The sequence below is a fragment of the Coffea eugenioides genome, chromosome 11, assembly GCF_003713205.1.
Source record: "Coffea eugenioides isolate CCC68of chromosome 11, Ceug_1.0, whole genome shotgun sequence".
Classification (NCBI taxonomy): Eukaryota; Viridiplantae; Streptophyta; class Magnoliopsida; order Gentianales; family Rubiaceae; genus Coffea; species Coffea eugenioides.
Genome location: NC_040045.1, coordinates 45,844,887 through 45,865,341, shown reverse-complemented (window position 1 = coordinate 45,865,341; position 20,455 = coordinate 45,844,887). Strand labels below are relative to the sequence as shown.

At 37.2% G+C, this 20,455-nt stretch overlaps 3 protein-coding genes across 3 annotated transcripts; 1 reads left to right on the top strand and 2 right to left on the bottom strand.

Moving 5' to 3' along the window:
- Positions 1-8,179: 8,179 nt before the first annotated feature.
- LOC113752719 lies at positions 8,180-11,010 on the bottom strand. The gene is made up of 2 exons (XM_027296795.1): positions 10,940-11,010; positions 8,180-9,380 (listed from the first exon to the last, which is right to left on the bottom strand). The coding sequence occupies exons 1-2, from the start codon at positions 11,008-11,010 to the stop codon at positions 8,327-8,329; spliced, it is 1,125 nt and encodes a 374-aa protein (XP_027152596.1). The 3' UTR covers positions 8,180-8,326.
- Positions 11,011-12,978: 1,968 nt separating this feature from the next.
- LOC113753889 lies at positions 12,979-15,710 on the bottom strand. Its single transcript, XM_027298162.1, has 3 exons — positions 15,626-15,710; positions 13,704-14,433; positions 12,979-13,427 (listed from the first exon to the last, which is right to left on the bottom strand). Exons 2-3 carry the CDS (start codon positions 14,343-14,345, stop codon positions 13,212-13,214), a joined length of 858 nt encoding a protein of 285 aa, XP_027153963.1. The 5' UTR covers positions 14,346-14,433; positions 15,626-15,710; the 3' UTR covers positions 12,979-13,211.
- A 2,097-nt stretch (positions 15,711-17,807) lies between these two features.
- LOC113752718 (heavy metal-associated isoprenylated plant protein 7-like) lies at positions 17,808-19,351 on the top strand. Its single transcript, XM_027296794.1, has 5 exons — positions 17,808-17,816; positions 18,252-18,420; positions 18,521-18,696; positions 18,829-18,916; positions 19,053-19,351. The coding sequence occupies exons 1-5, from the start codon at positions 17,808-17,810 to the stop codon at positions 19,349-19,351; spliced, it is 741 nt and encodes a 246-aa protein (XP_027152595.1).
- The last annotated feature ends 1,104 nt before the right edge of the window (positions 19,352-20,455 follow it).

The following is a 20,455-nucleotide window of genomic DNA, read 5'->3' as shown; positions in this document are numbered from 1 at the left end:
ACATTTTCACATGTGTATGCTCAATAGTTTCACCGGAAATACGTCTCCAAATGTTTATATATGGATGTCTTGTTTCTGCGTAGGAAAGGAAAGAGAAAAAGAAGAGAGCCGAAAACCAAATTTCTCAAGTTTTGTGGCATTGGTGGAGTTGAAACCTATATAAATAAAATTAATTTAAAAAATTTTTTTGGTAGATCCGAGAACCACACATTTGACAAAACAAAGACATAGCAACTGAATTTATATATAGCCTGATGCTTGAAGAATTAAAGAACCAAAGAAAAAAATTTCGATTGAATGCTCGAATTTTTTTTTTTTTTTTTTTAATAACGCATGAATGCTCTTCCCATTTAAAAGAAATGCATGCGAGCAAAATGAACTGCAGATAATTCGCAAGCTACTAATGTTTCATCGACGGCGACTTACACAGATCTCAAACCCCCCCCCCCCCCCCTTCCCCTGCCCACTCACCCCCGCCCTCCGAAAAAAAGAATTCTTAGTCATCGATGATGGTCTTGGATATATAGAGTTCCATGGTCCCTTGATGAGCATGCGAGTAACTACTCCATGCTGCCAGGGCAACAGGTAGCTAGCAGAAGGCCATTTGATCTGCTGCCGAAATTCTTTGTACTAAAACCCGCACGCATATTTGAACCACGTAGGATGTCTCTTGCTCATGTCATTATCAAACAGTACTTACTCGGAAAAACGCATTCAACAGGTTAAGAGGCTAGAAGATAGTACATTCATACGAGTCTAGTACGCATAATTAAAAGATCCGGTCTCCTTTCTGGAGAGCACTTGAGATTCGGTCGAAAGCATTGTTTGATTGAGACCCACAAAGGGCAAATGCAGTTTGATGATCGATGCCCACTAAGCTAATAACACTAGGGTACTGCATCCATCGATCATAAGTTAAAAAGAGTGGGTCTGCATAACACCCTGAACCTGAAGAATTTGTATAGAGAGAGAGAGAGAGGCCTGCACCAATTATTGGAGAATTGAATAGTAAATAAGGCAGTAATGATATGGCATTGCTGCATTACAAGTTGAAATGATTTGGGTGATAAATATGTTACGTAGATGTAACAACAGCCACGTCGCACTTCCTCCTGCCTGCATATTATCGGATCGTCCCTGCGGTTGTGGTTTCTATTTTTTCAGTGGATTTTCGACGGCACCTCAACCTCAAAATTGTAATTGCATTTTACAATTTTATTTATTCATTCATGTGACCGACATTCATATGGTTTGCGGTTTTGGGTAGACACATTTAGTATGTACGGCCACTCCTATTACTTGGCCCCGGAGGGAAATGCAAGTTCACGTCGTGTCTTGGCCGCAGGACTTGTGGTTCATGGTTTTCCAGCATTTTAATTCGTAGAAATTAAAGATTGAAATGGTTTTTAGCACTTCTGTAAGTAAGTGCCAAAACTACGTAATGCTGCCTAAGTAGTAGTAGTAGTAGTATTAATTTAGCCAAAAAAAAAAAGATGAAAAATGAAGAAGAAGGTACCGAAGTATTGATGACAAATTAACTTCATTTTTTAGCAATAACAAATACTGCTGCTGTTTCTAAATCTTCAGTAAGTTTGATTAGGCATTCTGAAGCTCATCTCCCCTTGTAGCAGTAGCATAGCTTAGCCAAACCGGATGGTATCCATGATAGTACAAATTTTCTTCCCCGTTTCTAATACTACTACAGGAAATTCCATAGAACAAGTGGTGATGAACATGACCACGTCATTACGCTAGCATCCACAAAAATAATAATAATAACGTTTCATCAGAAAACAATGAAATAGAAAAGTTTCTGATCCTGTTAAGGGAACGTCAAACGCCAAAAAAAGGAGAGGAGAGGAGAGGAGAGTAGGCGACAAAGGAGAAATCCCAAAAGGGTAATTCCACGGCTCTGTTGGGCTCCAACTCGGCGGACTGAATTCTGATAGGTCCGTCCGTACAGTAAGAGAGGGAGGGATAGAGAGAGGTGTTGTGCCTGTGCGTCAATAACTTGAAACTTCGGCTGGTCTTGTTTGGGTGGATTATGGCTGTGGAAACTCAGAATCGTGGGCTGCCAAGTCTTGAGGAAAACAAGCATGGCTTTTGTTGACTTTTGGATCCCTCTTTTGCATGCATGAGGTTCCATGGAAGATGCAATGTCACTGCCACTTGGATTTGCAACGTCATGACCACCCAGTTTTAGCTCACCGGCCATTAAAAATGATTGAGTGTCTTTTATTTGCAGTGAAAAATTTCAAAGGACGTGTCAGAATATTTTTTTAGTTTAGCGGCACAATTTTTGTAGTATTTCTTTCCTGCAGTGTATAATAGAATAGGTTATAAGAATGTTATCGTAATAAAAAAAAAAAAGAACTGATACGTCAACTTTTATACTCTCGAGTATGGACAAGAAATTTACTTGAGCCAGACTTGACATATAATTGGCAGGCATCCTAGCAGCTTCTCCACGTCTTTTTGGGGGATGTTTGTATATACTAAATTGTTTGCATTCCAACTTCACCCAAAATGAATATTTTTTTTTTTAAAAAAAAAGGTAAAAACGAAAGGCGGGCAGAGATGTTTACAAAATGTATCCTTAAAACTCAATTGTCCAATGCAAAAGTCGGAATGCAGTGGTCTTTTAATTAATATAATATTAACCTTATCTACTAGATACAAAACCTAATTGATACTCCATAAAAGTTGATAATATAGTCTCAGAGCATATTGAATAATTCTAGAAAAAGCACAGTCAAGAGGACCCAAAACCCATAGGGGAGAATCATAGAACTCTCCAACATCCTTCACGATGAGGAACAAATATTGCACCTACAATCGAAAAGCAACACTGAAGATTTATGAGACCGAAAAGAATCCCAACAAGTTTTTTTTTTTTTTTGTGCAAAATGCAAGTATTTCCAATGGTATGATGGTCCCGAAAAAGAACATTCACAGCTCCAGTACTACAATCTCAACAACAACTGCCTTCTTCCTCAATAATCAAAGGGAAATGCCAATTGTAGTGGCAAGGGCAAGAGCTCTAAATGTAGCAGTCAACATACTTTTCCATTATCAATTCTTTTATAAGGTAGTTTAATTAGTTACTCAATTTGTTTAATTAGTAATTAATTAGCTTATTTGCTTCATCAATTTGTTAACAAGCAACATTCATTCTTTTGTAAAATTCGTTCAACGGATAATCACAAATAATTGGGGTAGCTAGGTAAATTCATACAATCTTTTGATAGCAATAGGCCCCAATTAGTTCCTATGGGAGGTTAGTGCTATTTTGTAAATTATAAGGGAGGTGAGGGCTACTGAAAGAAACCTCAGGGGAGAGGTTTCTGCAATTATCCAAAAAAAAAAAAGTTTCTAGCGCTCCATCCTCTCATTCACTTAAAAAAATACGCCCTGAATTAGATGGAGGAGAGGACTAGGACTGAGCCTGGCAACTAATATTGATCCCATTTGACAAATGAATTTTTTTTTTATGTTTATCTAAAATTTTACTGTAACTTACTGTAGAAGCTGAAAAAAAATTTATAAAGTGTGTAAATTTTTAAATATTTTGAAATGTTTAATTTAAAATTTTTGAGAAATTTTTTGAAATTATTATAACTATAATTGTTAAAAAATTTGTAGTAGATAAACTTGACCAAAAATTTATTTACCAAATATGCCCATAAAACTTGTTCAAACTTGGCATAAAATTACCGTGCATTGCGATTTCAAGATGGTTTTTTTTATTAGTATTATTAATGACTGAGGGACTACCTTTGTTGTGACCGTAAAGCCCAAAACGTCCAATCTGAACATTACCAACTACTGGGCCGCTCCTCAATATTCTGTTGATGGACAATAATTCGAGATGCCTTCTGTAGGCCCCCAACCAACCGCTACACGTAGCCATCCATATCAATATGCACTTATTTATTACTACTGCTCCATTAACATCCTTCTCATTCCGCAGAACCCCGCCCCCCCCCAAACAAAATTTTTTAAAATGTATTGTACCTTTGCTATCCCATCTCTGTAGAGCAAAGTATGCAATCATTCATTCTGTGTTTGCATACTCAAATTTTTACGAATATCATTTTATTTTTATCATAAAAATGCATTTCAACAATTTTTAAATCGCAGATACATCATATTACCCAAAAAAAAAAAGAAAAGAAAGTACTAGCAATTATTTTTAATAATAATTCAAATAATATTCCATCCAAACACACTGAGTACCATCTCTTTGTTGTATCTTTTTTTTTTTTTTTTTTTTTTTTGTCGTTGGGTATCGGTCACTCCGGACTGGTAATACCGTTTGTGCCACTATTCCCATCGCCCGGGGAGAGCGGGCCCCACCGATCCCCGAGAGTATCACCCCGGACACTCAGCCTTGGGGTCGAACCCGAGACCTATCTCACCTAATGAGGCTACACAAGCCAGCTGAGCTGCCCGTGGGGGGCCTCTTTGTTGTATCTCTTGAACAACAATTACCACTCTTAGACTGTAGAGCAATTTTTTACAGTCATGTGGAATAGAAGACTGAATCCAGCCAGGTAGGTACCCGTACAAAATGTGGGGATAAATGCACGAGTATGGGGGCGGCTGGCGGTCATCAAAATTTTTGTGAGGTCCCAAATTTGCATTACCCGTCTCTAGTTATCTATCTTTTATGTGCTGCAACCTTCTTCTTCTTCTTTTTTTTAGCTCTTGGGCCGGTTCAAGAAAGAATTTGGAGTGAATGAGGTTGACATCGATCGCTGGATTCAGAATTGTGATGCCCTAATTTTTGTCCCTCACAAAGCATACAAAACAGTGGGGGATAATATTTGTCCCACACAATTCAATTTATGCAGATTTGGCTGCTCTTTATGGGACTGCATCTGCAGAGGTGTCAGTAACGAGTGAACAAAAAGGATAGGGACCAATGACGATAGGGCCAGTTGAATTATCCTTATATATATATGTATCCTTATATATATATATATATATAAGGGGATAATCAATGAGGATGCATCCATATGAATTTTTGGGTTGGAAATGAAAATGGTGAAAGAATTTTACCAAACAGCAGGCAGCAAGTAATCAGGATCATTAACTTTTCCAATTTCCACGCTAAAAAGAGTAAAGGGAAGAGGGGAAAGGGAGACCGCCACCAAACAGGCAATAATAGCCTTATAGTAACATTTTATAATAATACAAGGGTACATGGATTGAACCACCGGCGTTGCTCCAGTCGTGAGTCGGGTGAAAAGAGGGCTCGTACAGCTCTCTTCACTGTTAAATTCAGGGTTTGAGCTCCATTTTGGAGAGTTTTTGAAGAAAAATTACTATAACAATTTTTAGGATGTGATGTTTAAATTGCGTTTTTTTTGAAAAGTTTCTAAAGAAAAATTACTGCAGCACTTTTTTAGAATATGATATACGTGAAGTGAAAATGTGATTAAAAATTTACGTGTAGGAAAAAATTTACGAGGAAAAAAATAAGGATGAAATTTGCCTATGCAAAGACACAATTCAAGCTGCCCTTTGCTTCCCAACTTGTGCTATTACCAAATCTAGTAGGCAAAGGTGCTAATCCGGTAATATTGCTACGACAATATAGGAGTGAATTCACAACTACTCTCTCCATCTCATTTTGATAGGTTCAATTTTTTGTTTTCATATAATTTAATAATAGTTAGTTAATTTTGTTAGGATAATAAATCTAACTCACTATCTTTCTAAAATATCTTTACATTAAATGGAGTATGACTAATTAGCTTTATATTAAATAAATTAGGTTATACGTAATGACAAGCTGCATTAAACCGAGGACTACTTTTACGAAGGATCAGGGCCGAGATGAGCGTGTTTGGATAGTGATTATTTGGCTAAAAATTATTTGCTTGCAGCACAAATATAATTTTTAACACACATTTTTATCTTACATACATTATATCATAAAAAGTGTTACAATAATTATTTCAAATAATATTTATTCCACAGGATATAACTCACTTTTAACAACTTGTAAATATAGAATAAAATTTTATGAGTCTCACGCATTACCTTAAAATGGACGTGCAATTTGAGCCTTAGATTTTATTTTGGTCAAATCGCGGCCAAAGGTCAACCTTTAATGTCCGGCGCCTCATCCCCTGTGAGAATAATTTCAGGTGTTCAAATTATCTCACAGATTTTCAAGAATATCTATCAAAATCCAAGTAGCAAAATTTTAGGCCTGCTTTCCACGTGTCACAGTGTTGTATGTTAATCGTGATTGTCCACCATCGAGGACAAAAAAGAATTGATGATGATTGTCCACAGGGAGCCCCAAAAAGTGAGGCGGATGCTGGTGCTTTAGCAGATTGAGAGATTGGCTCTGGTCTCCATCATCCCAGTTTCAACACCGGAAAAGCGCATGAGAAAACCCCTAGTCAAGCCTTTTTGCGCTGCTGCCTACAACTTGCGTGTGTAACAATTGCAGGAATCAGAACACACAACACCAAAAAGGGGAGCGTGTGTGTCAAACTAACCATTTGGATAAAAAGCCATCTTCCTCACTCACTGGGCCCCACCCGCCCCTTGAGTAATAATCACCCACTGTAGCGTACGCATATATTATTACCGTACTCAATAATGCTGTCTCGGTGTCAACAGCCAACAGCTAACCGGACTGAAGAACCTCTTCCCTTCATCAAAACCCAGAAAAAAACTACTACTAGTAGTGTAGTGTAATCCCATCTGCAAAATTTCCAATCCCATCAATCACAATACGAGCACTAGTAGTAGTAGTAGTGTATCTGCATTTTTCTTGATCCTGTCCTGGGGAGGATCATAGACCCTTGCGAAGAAACCAAGCTGGTCTAGTCACCCACATTACTTACTACTTACATCTGAAGCAAGTAGGGACCTCAGCGAACGAACTTACTTGGGATGGTGTAGTATATCTGCATTTTGCCGCATATTACACACTGCAGCAACCTCTCAAAATTTCCAACTTTCTCATGAACCAAGAAGATCTATCAGAATCTTTGACACCACTTTCTTCTTCCATGTTAGTAGTAAGTAATAATTAACTCCCCAAAATTCCACATTCGAGTTCCTAATAGTACAATCAATCAGTGATGATGATGATGATGATGATGATGATGATGATGATGATGATGATGATGAGATACAGAGAGAAAATTCATCAAGTTCCACAAATGTGTATTATTTGTAAAATTACCAAATCCAAACGCTGAGCTCCCCAATTATTTATGGCATTAAACAACTACTGCCATGGTATAAAGAATAATATTTATGGCATTAATCATTAGTCATTACCCGTAAAATATACTCCTACTGTATGATTCTACACCCAAACTGTTGTGTGCGCCAAGGGGACAAAAAAAAAACACAAATTTAAAAAAATATTAGTATTTATAACTTTTCCTTTATTTGCGAGTTCCTTCAGAACAGGAGGAAGAAGGAAAGAGGGGCCGAAATTGGGCAGATTTATTATGACCGGATTTGGCTGAAAAGCTGGAGAAAGCTTTGTACAGTTTTTTAAAATACCAACTCTGTTCTTGAATGGCTTCAAACTAAAATTTTCATGACATCTATGTATCCAAAATTGATCATCCCATTTCTATCTTAAACTCCCAAAATATTAAAATCTCCTCTCTTCTTTTTTTACCCTTTCTTTTCTCTTCTTTCCTAATCTATCCTCAACCCCCCAAACTAGCCATACATAATATTACTTTTTTTTTCTTTTGGCCACCAAATAAAATAATCCATCATATGTAATACTGACTCGCAAAGGGATAGGAGAAGCACAGAAATGTCACATTTCATTGGCCCATCAAAAGTACATATGTCTTCTCACAATGCTTAGCTACTAAGCAAAGACTTCAATAATGTACAAGAAGGAAGGAAGGACTGAAAATAGGTATGCAAGCACCCACCTAAGCAGAGTCCATGAAGAAGTTGTCCACCTAAGTAGCAAGCACTAATAATAATAATAATATATTGATTACTTGAGAAGCAGTAGCAGCTAAAACTTGAAATTTCCTGCGGAGAAAAACAGAAAAGAGAATTCAGCCACATTTCCATTTGCAACCGGGAAAATGATTCTTGGCCAGCCCAAGAATACACCACTTTAGCTCAGATTCTTGTGTAGTAGTAGTAGTATTTGACAAGAGAATAAACAAATGGCTCGTGAAGAAAGGAGAAGCATCTTTTTACTAAAGTCCGAAAATTTTTATATACTCGAGAAGGAATTTTGCCTACCACATTTCCTTTTCCTCGAAATAATAATAATAGGAAAAAAGTAGAATTTTCTTCCTCCTCCTTTTTCTTTTCTTTATACATTCGGACTCCAAAGACTCCATAAACGCGAATTCAGCAGTCCCAACACATCCGGCAACACTTTTCTAGCTAGTCCTTTGTGGTTACTCGCCGGCGCCGCTCCTCTCACAATTAAAGCCGTCTCCGGCGCAGTCTCCGTCACCACATCCTCCTCCTCCTCTTTTACCACTATCAAGGCCGCCGCTGCCGCTTCACCAGTATCTCCACTCTCAGGCACCAGTACCCCAGCTGATGACTCCGGCGAGAAAGCCTCATCTTGCGGCACAGAAGAGCTACTCTCTTGAATCTCCGGCGATCCATTTCCTGTTTCGGCCAGCGGAAAATCCACTAATTTCTGAGTCCCACGCCGGCCCATTTTGTCTCTTCTCTTGTTCTTCCCCTTCTTGGACTGCTCGCCGTTATTCAAGTGCTCCTCGAAGGCTTCAATGGCTTGGTGGATAAGCTCCCGGTTAGGTGAAGAATCCCACCTAAACCAGTAGCTAGTGTAACAATCAAAGCACTCGCAGTCAAACAAAGGAGTACTTTTGTGGAGGTGGGCACCGGTATTTGCTGATTTTTTGGAGTTTTTCTTGGATTTTTCATCGAGAAGAGCTGATGGGTTGGTAGTCTTGATGGACCTAGTGATCATGTAAGCCAATACTTCGCGGTCCTCGAGAGAAAGGACTGCTGCTATAGCAAGAATAGCAGCAGGCAAGAGTTTTAGAACAGATAAAGCATCTTTGTTGTTGTGGTGGGAGGAATGAGACGAAGAGGAGGAAGAAGATGATGGGGAAGGATGGACTTTACCCTTGTTCCGCATTTTCACATTTCTCTCTTTTTTGGCCAAAAAAGATCTAAAGGGTATCAGGGAAACGATATGGTCATAGATGGTAAAAGGGCTATGTAGAGAGAGAAAGGCTTTTTGGGTTGGGGGATTGAGGGGTTTTGTGGTGGGAAGGGGGAGAGGGGTTGGGATAGGGGAGGGGTTCGGGGATGCTGGAGGAAGGTAGGGTTTGATTTTCTTGATGGCCACGGTAGACCAGAGAGAGAAACGAGAAGGATGGGGGGTCCTGGGCGATCGAGGGGCTACAATTTCTTATATAGTGTTAGGTTTGGACCGGGGCTTGGTTGGTAAAAAAATGTTACACTTTTCGGTGCTAAAAGCGTACTGTTGAAGCGTTTGATGAGTATCATTCAATGAAACTAGGAGTGGATTTTTTTTTTTTTTTGTTGAAAGCAGCCAAAGTTTGGATCCTGTTTTTGGAGTGTTTTTAAAAAATTAGTTTTTTAAATAGAATAAAAATTTTTAAAAAGTACTTTGAAAGGTAATCTAAAAATTAGTTTAAATTTTTTTAACATTTTAAAAAATATCTCAAAATATATTCTAGAAACTCTTCTACTCTTAAATATCCCAAAGTATTTTCTAAAAATATTCTAAAAACTCTGTTACAGCAAGAATCCCAAACGGATGTTTTTAGAATAATTTTTGTGTTTTAAAAATAAAATATTAAATTTAATTATTTTATCCTATATTATGAAGTAAATAAAGATATAAGTATATTTAAAAATTTAAAATTACATACTATTCAATAAAATAAGTATATATTAAAATATGTAATTCAAATAATATACTTAAGAGTATTTGAACACTTAATAAGTGCTTTTATTAAAAATTTTATTAGGTAAAACACTTATTTTTTATTAAGTTATCACAACTCCAAATATCCCAAGTTCTGATCCTGCGTTGCATTCATGATAGTAGTAGGCTAGTGTAGCACTCTTTAGTTTTCGTTAGCTTTTGTCTCTTTTAATTTCTTTGCTAACTATTTTTTAGGTTATTTGAGGTCAAGAAGTTAAAGTTGGCGTGCATTAAAAAGCCGGACAAGTGAGGAAGGAATGTCCACGGAAATATAAAGAAACTTGCAAATTGAAGAAACAAAGAGGTTTCATTTGTTCTGAACTAAAATGTGTTCTGAACTTATGTTATAATAAGTTTTGGAGTGTATTGTGGAAGTGTATTATGCTCACATGATTGTTTTTGGGTATTTTTTAAGAAAACTATATGGGTGGGATAACGTGTCAGAAGTTAAAGTTTACTTCTAAGTTAATAATCTTGTTTGGAAAGCCATTTTTTCATCAAAAATTTTTTATATTTTTCATAAACACATTTTTTAATCACCTTTTTACCTCACATATATCAAATCGCTATAATATATTTTCTACAAAAACTCCAAAAAATTACAATCCAAACAAGACAAAAAATATGAATTTAGAATCTCTTATTTATAACTCTTCCTAATTTACTATCCAATCCAATCAAACCCTTCCCAACTAAGTTGAATTAGACAAAGATTGCAAATTTGATGGCATATAATGACTGTTGGAGCGATAGCTCTTTTAAATAAAAAAAATAACAAACAAAAAAAGCAAAACCAACGCAAATAAAAAGTTAGGTCGGGTGGGGGATTTGGGCCAGCGGCTTGCCAGGAATTTTTATTTTTTATTTTTTGTCTAGGGGGAGGGGGAGCCTAAGGAGACTGTGATAGGGGACTAGTGGGCATACAGACCCAACTAAATCAAGGGAGTGCTTTAACACAACTCTTAAATTTTTTTTGTTGCAGGTACCTACAGCCCAATGAGGGACTTAAGCCCCTCCCTGGTGGCCACTGAGCCATTGGGCCAGTGGTTGGTGGGCAACATTTAGCAGGGACAGAAAAAAGCATTATATTGATTACCACCACCACCGCCGATGAGTGGGATAAAGTCATAAAAACAAGGATTAATTACATTTACCTCTCAAATATTTTGTTCATATTACCAAACAAACCCTATAGTTTGGCCAAATAATGAATATCCCATGACACTCTTTTCACCAGTAAATAATAAACACACACATCTAGAATCTAAGGTAATTCCACAGGTTTACCCAAAAGGCAATTGCTAATACCCCATGACACTCACCTCCGTTATTTTAGTCTAATAGAAATTGGGAAAAGTCAAAATTGCCCACCGGAGAATTGGAGGCTAAAAAAGCATATTAATTCCAAAAAACATATTCATGTAGCGAAAAAGATTTTTTTTTTTTATAGAGTTTTATTCAAAGTTGAACTTTAAATGATTCGGATATTTATTCAAAGTTGAACTTTAAAACATGTATATGTACCGAAAATCCCAATGCCTGCTCTATTATGTGAGAGAAGAGTCGATTACTATCGAGGCCTAAGTCTGCTACTAATTTTTGCTGAGCACTCCAGCTCTAAATGTAATTGCTATTTCTTTCATGTCAATAATGTTTTTTATTTGTAGATGATCATGAGCTAGTAAGAAGGGGAGAAATTAGATAAAGACTTTAGACTGCCAATTTTTCTCATTTTTTCCTCCAGGGGAAGTATATGTAATTAACCCTAAAAGCAAATCCAACTTACTATTTGGTTTTGGCGCTGCGTTTACCATCACTGATTACTGTGCTCTCAGCCGAATAAATGGGCGGTCCATTGCAATTACAGTTGTATCATATTTACGCACACTCAAATTGTCGTGGTGGTAAATTGAGAAATCACCACACATATCTTCTGCCCTTTTTGTACAGCCACTGGCATTTAGGCACTCGTAGCCCGTCTGCAATAGGAAGTTAATCCTAGGTAGCTATTTTTGAAAAAAAAAATTCCATTTGAAGCTATTTTTCTGGGTACAATTTATCAAGCGTATCGTATGTGCCCAACCAAAGCCTAAAATACTTGTTGCAATATGCACATTGCAACCCTTCTATCAAAAACTTGAATACCATCGGGGCTGAGGATGGACTAGGGGTGCAAATGAGCCGAATCGAGTCGAACTTTGGTCTAATCGAATTGCGCCTCCAATTAATTGTGTGAAGCTCGAATTCGAGCTCGAGCTCGACGAGCTCAAAATGTGTCGAGCTCGAGCTCGAACTCTGAGTTTAAAAAATAAAAAATAATAATAAATTTATTTTTTAAAAAATAAAAAATAATTATTTATTTTTAAAAATGAATAAAATAATTATTTTTTAATAAATAATAAAATATTAGGGATATATGTGTAATTTTACTATTAAAATAAAAAATAAAAAAAATAAAATTGATTTCGTGAGCCGCTCGCAAGCCAACGACCTTAATGTTTTTGAGCTCGAGCTCGAGTTCGATATTGACCGAGCTCGAGTACGAGCTGACCTTAATGTTTTTGAGCTCGAACTCGATATTGACCGAGCTCGTACTCGAGCGATCGCGAGCGGCTCGATTCATTAACACCCTAGGATGGATGTTGTCTTTTTTCTTTTTTTCTTTTTTTTTAAAAAAAAGAAAAAAGGAAAAAGAAAAATTGAGTCGAGATCAATTTAATAATATGGTTGGTTTTGGAAGATATTATCCTGGGAAACTCGTGAAGTGCTAAAAGTGGTTTTAAGTATAAATTATAATCCGTGACTCCAAAAATATCAAGACCTACATGCACGTACTCTGCCTGCATCATAGTCCAAAAGAAAGGGATCATAATTGCCATCCGTTATCACAATTCACAGAACACCAGAGAAGAGACCAAGCGCGTATGTGTGCCGCCTGCTTGATATACAGAAGTACAACACGTTTTGATGGGATGGGAGACAAGTTTCATGGCATTACCTATTTACCTTGCATCTTGAGATCACTAATATCAGCGAAGCCAACAGATTAAAATCCAATAGTACCAAAAAAGTTGACAAAAGAAACACAACCGATTCAAGTGGGAATTTGGAATACACAGGAGTTCTTTAGTTTCAGAAGTGAGAAAAGAAAAGAGGAAGTCAGTCATTGGCGGAGGGTGGGAAGTGGAAGGAACAAACGAGTCCCAATAACAGGAAGGAAGAAACTCATTAAGTAGGAGTATTATACCACTACTACTCTTATTCAGTCTGCCTTTTTGCCGTCCGCCTGCTGCGATCTGTTCATTGCAGCTGAACGCTTGTCTTCTTCAATCTTCGAATGTATTTCATCCCTCTCCTTGAAATACCTCTCGAATGCCCTCGGAAGAAAACGAGGGATAAGAAAACAAAAGAGATTGACGAAGAAATACACAAAATTTGCAGCCGCCAGGCCCCTTCCGAACCAAAACCATGCGATGTCCTGAAACAAGCAATCAACGCAACGCAACGCAACTTGTCAGGATCACAACAAAATACTACTATTTAACTTGCACCATAAACACAATTTTCAATTACATTCATAAAAAAAAGGTGTTACGGTATTGTTTTGAAATAATCTTTTTCCCCAAATAGTCTCCGACGCAATTAAACACACCTATGCATGAGTTGAGTTTATGATCAATGCACTGCTCGACTTGCTTACCACTAATTTAATAATTAATCAAAAGCCACAAAATTGCTTTGTGCAATTAATTACCCGGAATTCAGCATTTGCAGGCAAAGTTTTGTTCAGCCAGACGTCATGTATCCAATCAATGATGACGAAAATTCTCCTCACAGTGTAAAGCAAGGGGACTAGTGCTCTAACCGGAGGCGAGAACAACGAAAGCCCGCTTATAATGTTCTCGGTGAGTATCTGAAATGAGAGCAAGAAGAGGTGAGGGGTGGCTGACCGGACGGCATGCTCATCCCCTCTTGCAAATCCTCCCAGAACATAAGCTAAGGGCAAAAACAGGCCTACAGTAGTCCCGACAACTACATAAATTCGGAAAAGTCGACTTCCGCGGAATATCTCCTCCGACCCAGTTGTTCTACCATGGGATGGAAATGCCAACCGGGAGAGTGTAATTAGATAAGCAGTGGTGAATGCGGGATACACAATGTCAAGGATGGGGACTAGGCCACTGGCAGAGAACACCATAATAAATGCGACTAGTTGGAGCTCTATGACACGGAGGGATCCCATTACTCCTCCAGCCGCTGCCACCTGCTGCTGTTGCTGTGGAAGTGGCTTCGGCGCCTGCTGTAGGCGATGTTTTGTTCCGGAGCCGGAGGTCATGGTTGTTGTCGTTTGATCGTGCTCGGTACGGGGAGCCCCTGCAATTGATAGGCCTGACATTTTCAATTAGTATTCTGCAGACGGACCAAAATGTTTTTTTTTTTTGGAAGGTGTGCTGTGGTGGTAGATTTCTTCGCGCAATTAACCCCTGCCAAAGAAACAAGAAATTTAAAAAAGATTAAAAAAAAAAAAAGGCTTTTTCTAAGCGTATCAAAACGACTACCATTTCTGGATACCAACAATATTATGCTAGGCCTGGAAAAACGGGGAACAATCAACAATAATAAATGTTGCAGCAGCAGAGAACCATATAAGGTCATGTCTTGTCTGGCAACATATACACCAAAAGAGTCGAGGGTCAAACATATATACAGGTAGTGAGGAGGGCTCTTCTTGTTGGTGTTGGCTCGGAGCTCTTCGATCTGCGGAGCTGTAGAAACATACATTTTGAAATGAAGCCGGGGAAGAAAAAAGGCCCCGCTTTTGTGAGTGTACGTACTGCCAAGGTTTTAGCTTAGAAATATGGAGCAGTATAGTATAGAGATCTCTGTCATTAAGCATCAATTAAAGATACTACTAGTATTTATTAGACACACAAGTACACAATGGCGTGCTATCTTTATCCAAAATACTTCCTCTTGGTACATCAGATATGGCTCTCTCTCTCTCTCTCTCTCTCTCTCTCTCTATATATATATATTTATATTGGACCCATGGCTCTCTCTCTCTTTCTCTCTCTCTATATATATATATATATATATATATATATATTGGAATGGTTGTGCTATGCAGGCAAATTTGGGCTCAGCTTTAAAGAGGAAAGGGGTAAAACGCACTGCAGAGCCCAACCAACCTGTATGTATAGCCCATCAATTCGTGTATTACCCGAGGCGTTAAATGTAGGAGCAAAATTTTACCACCAAACACATCATCAAATGTATGTCGCTGTTACGTTACGGGAGAGAGATTGGTCGGATGGTTTCAGGGAGAGAGATTACATTTTTTAAAAAAAAATGTGTATCATCAAAATGGTCCATAACAAAATCAGCAGCATGTATGATTACTACTACTACTACTACTACAAAAAAAGAAAAAAAAAAGAAGAGAAAGAAAGAAAGAAGGAAGAATTAGAAGAAGCCAATGACGTGTTTCATAAACTCAGATCATATATATATATATATATATATATATAAACGAGAACTACTAAATTCATGCAAACTATGAGATACAGGAACATCAAATATCAAGACAGATGCACAACAACATATTAGTATTCCATATAATTGATAAAAACAGGTAATTCTCAAAAGGGGATAGAGATTCCAGACCAACTTACTCACCGCGCAAGTTAACAGCACGACGGATGGATGAGGGATCAGAGGAATAAGTGTTAATAAAACTGCAGCTACTGGGATCAGAGGAGAAATTGAGAAGCAATTTAGGATCATATGATTGGTGAGTAGTAGGAGGAGTTGTTTTGATGTCCAGTCCATATGTTGTCTGCGGAGCACTGAAACGTGTAAGCTGTTAGCGGAATACATGTTCTACGATCCACGTGGGTCCCTTATTGAACAACGCGTGGCAGCCTCAACCGTTTCGTTCGCTCCCTTGATACACTGTTGTGCCGCTAACAATTGGACCCCACACACGAATGAAACAAACAAAACTCAGAGGGGGGATTGTAAAAACAAAATCCAGCCTCCCTTGTTGTGTGGCCGTAGCATTGTGAATCAAAAAAGGACTCGTTTCAGCAACTTACGTGTATTTGGATGGCATTTTTCTAGTTTTTTTTTATAAAAAAAAAAATTATCGTAACGATTTGATATATGTGAGTTAAAAAGATAATTGAAAAATATGTTCAGAAAAAAACGTAACAATTTTTTTTTGAAATCTGCAACCCAAATACACCGAAGTAATAAATAGTAGTTTTCCGTGCGTGCCATTAATAGAAAAATATTATTAAAATTTTAAGTAATTTTGTAGTATCATTTTTCAGAAGAATTGGTTTTCATATTTTTGACAATAGATATTAAAAAATTCACCGAAATAGATAGCTATTTAGAAATAATTCATGACCATTATTGACATTTGATCGTATTAGATGGTTAGCAAGAGAAGCTTAGAAAAAATATAAAGTGACACAAATTTATTTACACCAAAACTTTCCTCTTCCTTTATTTATTTATATATAGTATGTATAGATCTCGAAAAATTTTATAGTAATACAAACTTCACAAGATTGTGAGAACGAACTCCTTTATTTCCTCCATAGGTAGAATATTTTTGCTATGTATCATCAGTTTGAGCGATTAGGGTTAAAACAAACAAAATAAAAAAAAAAAACCAATTGATCAAATCCATCAGACGGAATAATCATCTGTCTATTCATTTTCCTGTCTAATATAAAACTATATAGTTCGACTTACTTATACTGCTGAACAGGTAACAAACGTAAAAGAATGAAGGACAGAATGACAAAGAAATTTATTGCCGCCTGTTACTCAAACCGGAACACAGCCCTCAAACGTTCGTAATCATCCAGGGAGACGAGGAGCATCGGTTTTTCTCATCTTCCTGATTTAGTTACTGCTGCTGTTATAGTATATGCCTAAGTACTCGATCGTACTAATTACCCGTCAAAAGGCTCAATTCTTAGCCATAAAATAGATCTCCTTAGTTCCACAAGAATTGCAAGAAACTTGGTAACGTATACTTTGTTAGGCATACCGTAATAATACAGGCATAATTAGTCACCGAGGTTAACGACCAATTCGGAATTTGGATAGCCGTATTTAATCAATCAATTAGTACCATTAGTATTTTGTACTCCCAAGTTTCCATGTATCCATTGCTCAAAAGGCTGGCTTAACTCAAAGCTGAAGGATCAGGATCATCATCATCATCATCATCATCATCATCATCATCCACGAAATGAATCTCTTCTATGTTTGGTAGTATCAAGGATTAACCGCTTCTTCATCAAATACCAACAACAGCAGAGCATTTAATTATAATCAATGAGCTGAAATAATGAAAAATCAGCATTCTCCGTTTAGCAGTAGCAGCATTATCATCAATTTCTTCCTTGCTCCCCCCTGGCCTTCCCCCCACCCACGCCCCCGGGGCGAAATACCACAGAAAAAGAAAAAAAAAAAAGTGATAATTTGGGGAAGAACCAAAATGGCATTTCGTACTACTTCCTCCTCAAGTTACCTGGTGGCACAATTCCACAGCATCCCGACTCAAGAATCAAATCCCATTCTTATGTCCATCAGAACCGTAGATCCAAATCCATGGTAAGCTGTTTACAGAAGTACAACCCCCAAAGCCAAAACTAATTCTAGAAAGAAGGCAAAGACAAAACATGCCATGTCATCACAAAATACTAACAAAATAACAATCTCCAATCCCACGCAGCACAAACTTGTGCAGCAGCTATACATGGCTCGACACTAGGCGTGTCAGTAGACAGCGGTAGTGCTTTCCCGGCAACTCAGTTGCCTTGCACCCTGCAACTGAGAAATGGGGAAGGTACTAAACTATTCAAGAAACGTTTCACAAATTAGTGCCAAAAGAAACGTTCACAAATTAGTGATCTTGACCTTTCTACTTCCCTTACAAGAAACGTTCACAAATTAGTGCCAAAAGAAAAAAAATGGCGGAAAAAAAAAAATTTCCAAGCTTCCTCTTTTAATTCATTCCCACTATTTCTTTTTGCATTCTAACACATAGCAAGCACTCCATTACTGCTAGTCTAAAGTTTTCTGCCTCTTCAGTTTCCCCTGTTTACTTGGAAATTGGAATCCAACCCCCGCCCCCTTCTTCTTCTTCTTCTTCGAAAAAAAAAAGCCTCGTAGATTACCACTATCATAGAGGTACTGACATTTATAGTGTTACATTTTGGCTTTGTGGATTTATATCAGATATATAAGCTCTTGATATTTTGAACTTGTTTTCTCGGCACAGAGAAAGAACGAGAAGGATCAGAATCCAGAAGAGAACAATTCTTTAGAGACTTCAGAGGTCAAAAGCAAAGAGGAGAATATGAGCCCAAAAGGAAATATTGTCCTGCAAGTGTATATTCATTGTCCAGGTTGTGAGGAAACTGTGGTCAAGAGCTTGAGGGGCTACGACGGTAAATTGAAAAAAAAAGATCCACATTACTTTTGTGAATCTGTATCGATACATGGTTTTTTTCTTCTTTTTCTGTTAGTAATGTGGGTGAAAATGTGTAGGTGTCGAAGGAATTGAGGTGGATTCAAAGAATCATATAGTTATTGTCAAGGGAGAAAAGGCTGATCCCACGAAGGTGGCAAAGAGGCTCAGGAAAAAAAGCGGCAAATATGTTAAGTTGATCTCACCCATTCCGCCAAAGGACAAGAAAGAAGAAAAGAAAGAAGAGAAAAGAGAGGTTTACGTTGTTAGTGCTAATCTTACTAAATATGTCCAAATTTTGTGTTCATCAGTTAGATGTTAATCTTTGTTCAATCACATGTTTTACTTTAATCGAATTTGATTGGTTGTTAATGGGATGTTTGTGCAGCCTAAGGGGGTTGAAGTGGTGCTTAAAGTGCACCTGCATTGCGAAGGCTGTGCCAAGGATGTTAAGCATTGCATCCATAAGATGCCTGGTATGTTGAACTTTCGTATATTGATAATTGGATTCTTTTACCCTTTTCCTTTTTGCCTGTCCAGTTTGCATTAATTTTTCAGTTGAAATGTTAAAACTGGAACTGAGAGAGAGTGTCGTTGATTTATGGTTTGCAGGAGTACGAACTGTTGAGCCTAATATGGAGAAGAATATGGTGACTGTAAAGGGAGGAATTGAACCACAAAAGCTTGTGGAGTTTGTGAAGAAAAGAGCAGGGAAGCATGCTGAGATTGAGATTGTTAAACCAGAAAAGCAAAAACAAAGTGAGGACAAGAAGAATGGGAAAGAATGCGAGACTGAGAAGCATTGCAACAAGAGTGGTGGGAAAGAATGGTACGCCAATTTCTGCCCTGAACTTGTCTATGCCCCTCAATTGTTCAGCGACGAAAATCCCAATGCCTGCTCTATTATGTGAGAGGAGATGAGAATTGAGAAGAGTCGGTTACTCTAAAGGCCTAAGTCTGCTACTAATTTTTGCTGAGCACTCCGACTCCAAATGTAATTACTATTTCTTCTATGTCAAAAATGTTTTTTATTTGTAGATGATCATGAGCTAGTGAGAAGGGGAGAAATTAGATAAAGACTTTAGACTGCCAATTTTTCTCATTTCTCACTTTTTCCTCTAAAAGGACAAGAATACACATTCGTATGTGAGCGCGCGCGTACGTGTTTTTGTGCACTATAAGACAGCTGCTTATGATAAAAAATACTAGTAGATCTTTCCGGTTTGGATTGCTATTTTTAAGAGTTTTTGTAATATGGATTGATGTATGTGATATACAAAGATGATTGATAAATGTGTTTACGAAAAACGTAAAAATTTTCCGCATTCCAAACAAGTTATATACCCAATAATTTCATCCCTTAATTAAGTCCAAAATAAAAGGAAAGAAGAGTAAATTATTAAAAACGGTCCAATCAAAAAGCAAGTGGATACATTTTTCAGCCTAATTTCTTCTTGTCTTGGCACTTGTCTAAAAAAGAATATGTGATCCACCAACATTAATGGGATGGGGAATGGGTAAATGGTAAGCTATTAAAAATAAGAGAGTATGATGATTGAGAAATTATAGATAATTACGTTTATGTTTGTATGAATGAAATGTGTACTATAATGAGAATTTTTCAAATAAAAATTTTAAATAAGGAAAGCTAAGGAAGAGGTGTCCATGACAACAGTGACCTGGGAAAATTTAATTAAAACAAAAGTCAACGTGGACATGGCTTGAGCTTTGGTTTACATACAGGGTTAATTGCAATTTATCCCATAAAGGTCTATCCTAATTCCTTTTTACTTTACCCCTTAGCTTTATTTTGTGTCACTTAACCTCCTAAAAAAAAAAATACCCCCTCTACTATGTAAGTTTTTTTTTTCATTTTTTCTCTCTTCTCTTTTTTTAATTTCAAATTAGTTTTCTTTTATCAAATTTTTGTTTCTAAGAAAATAATAAATTTTTCTAACAAAAATACTATAATGTTTTTTTGATGTAATATATGCAAAATAAAAAGGTAATTAAAA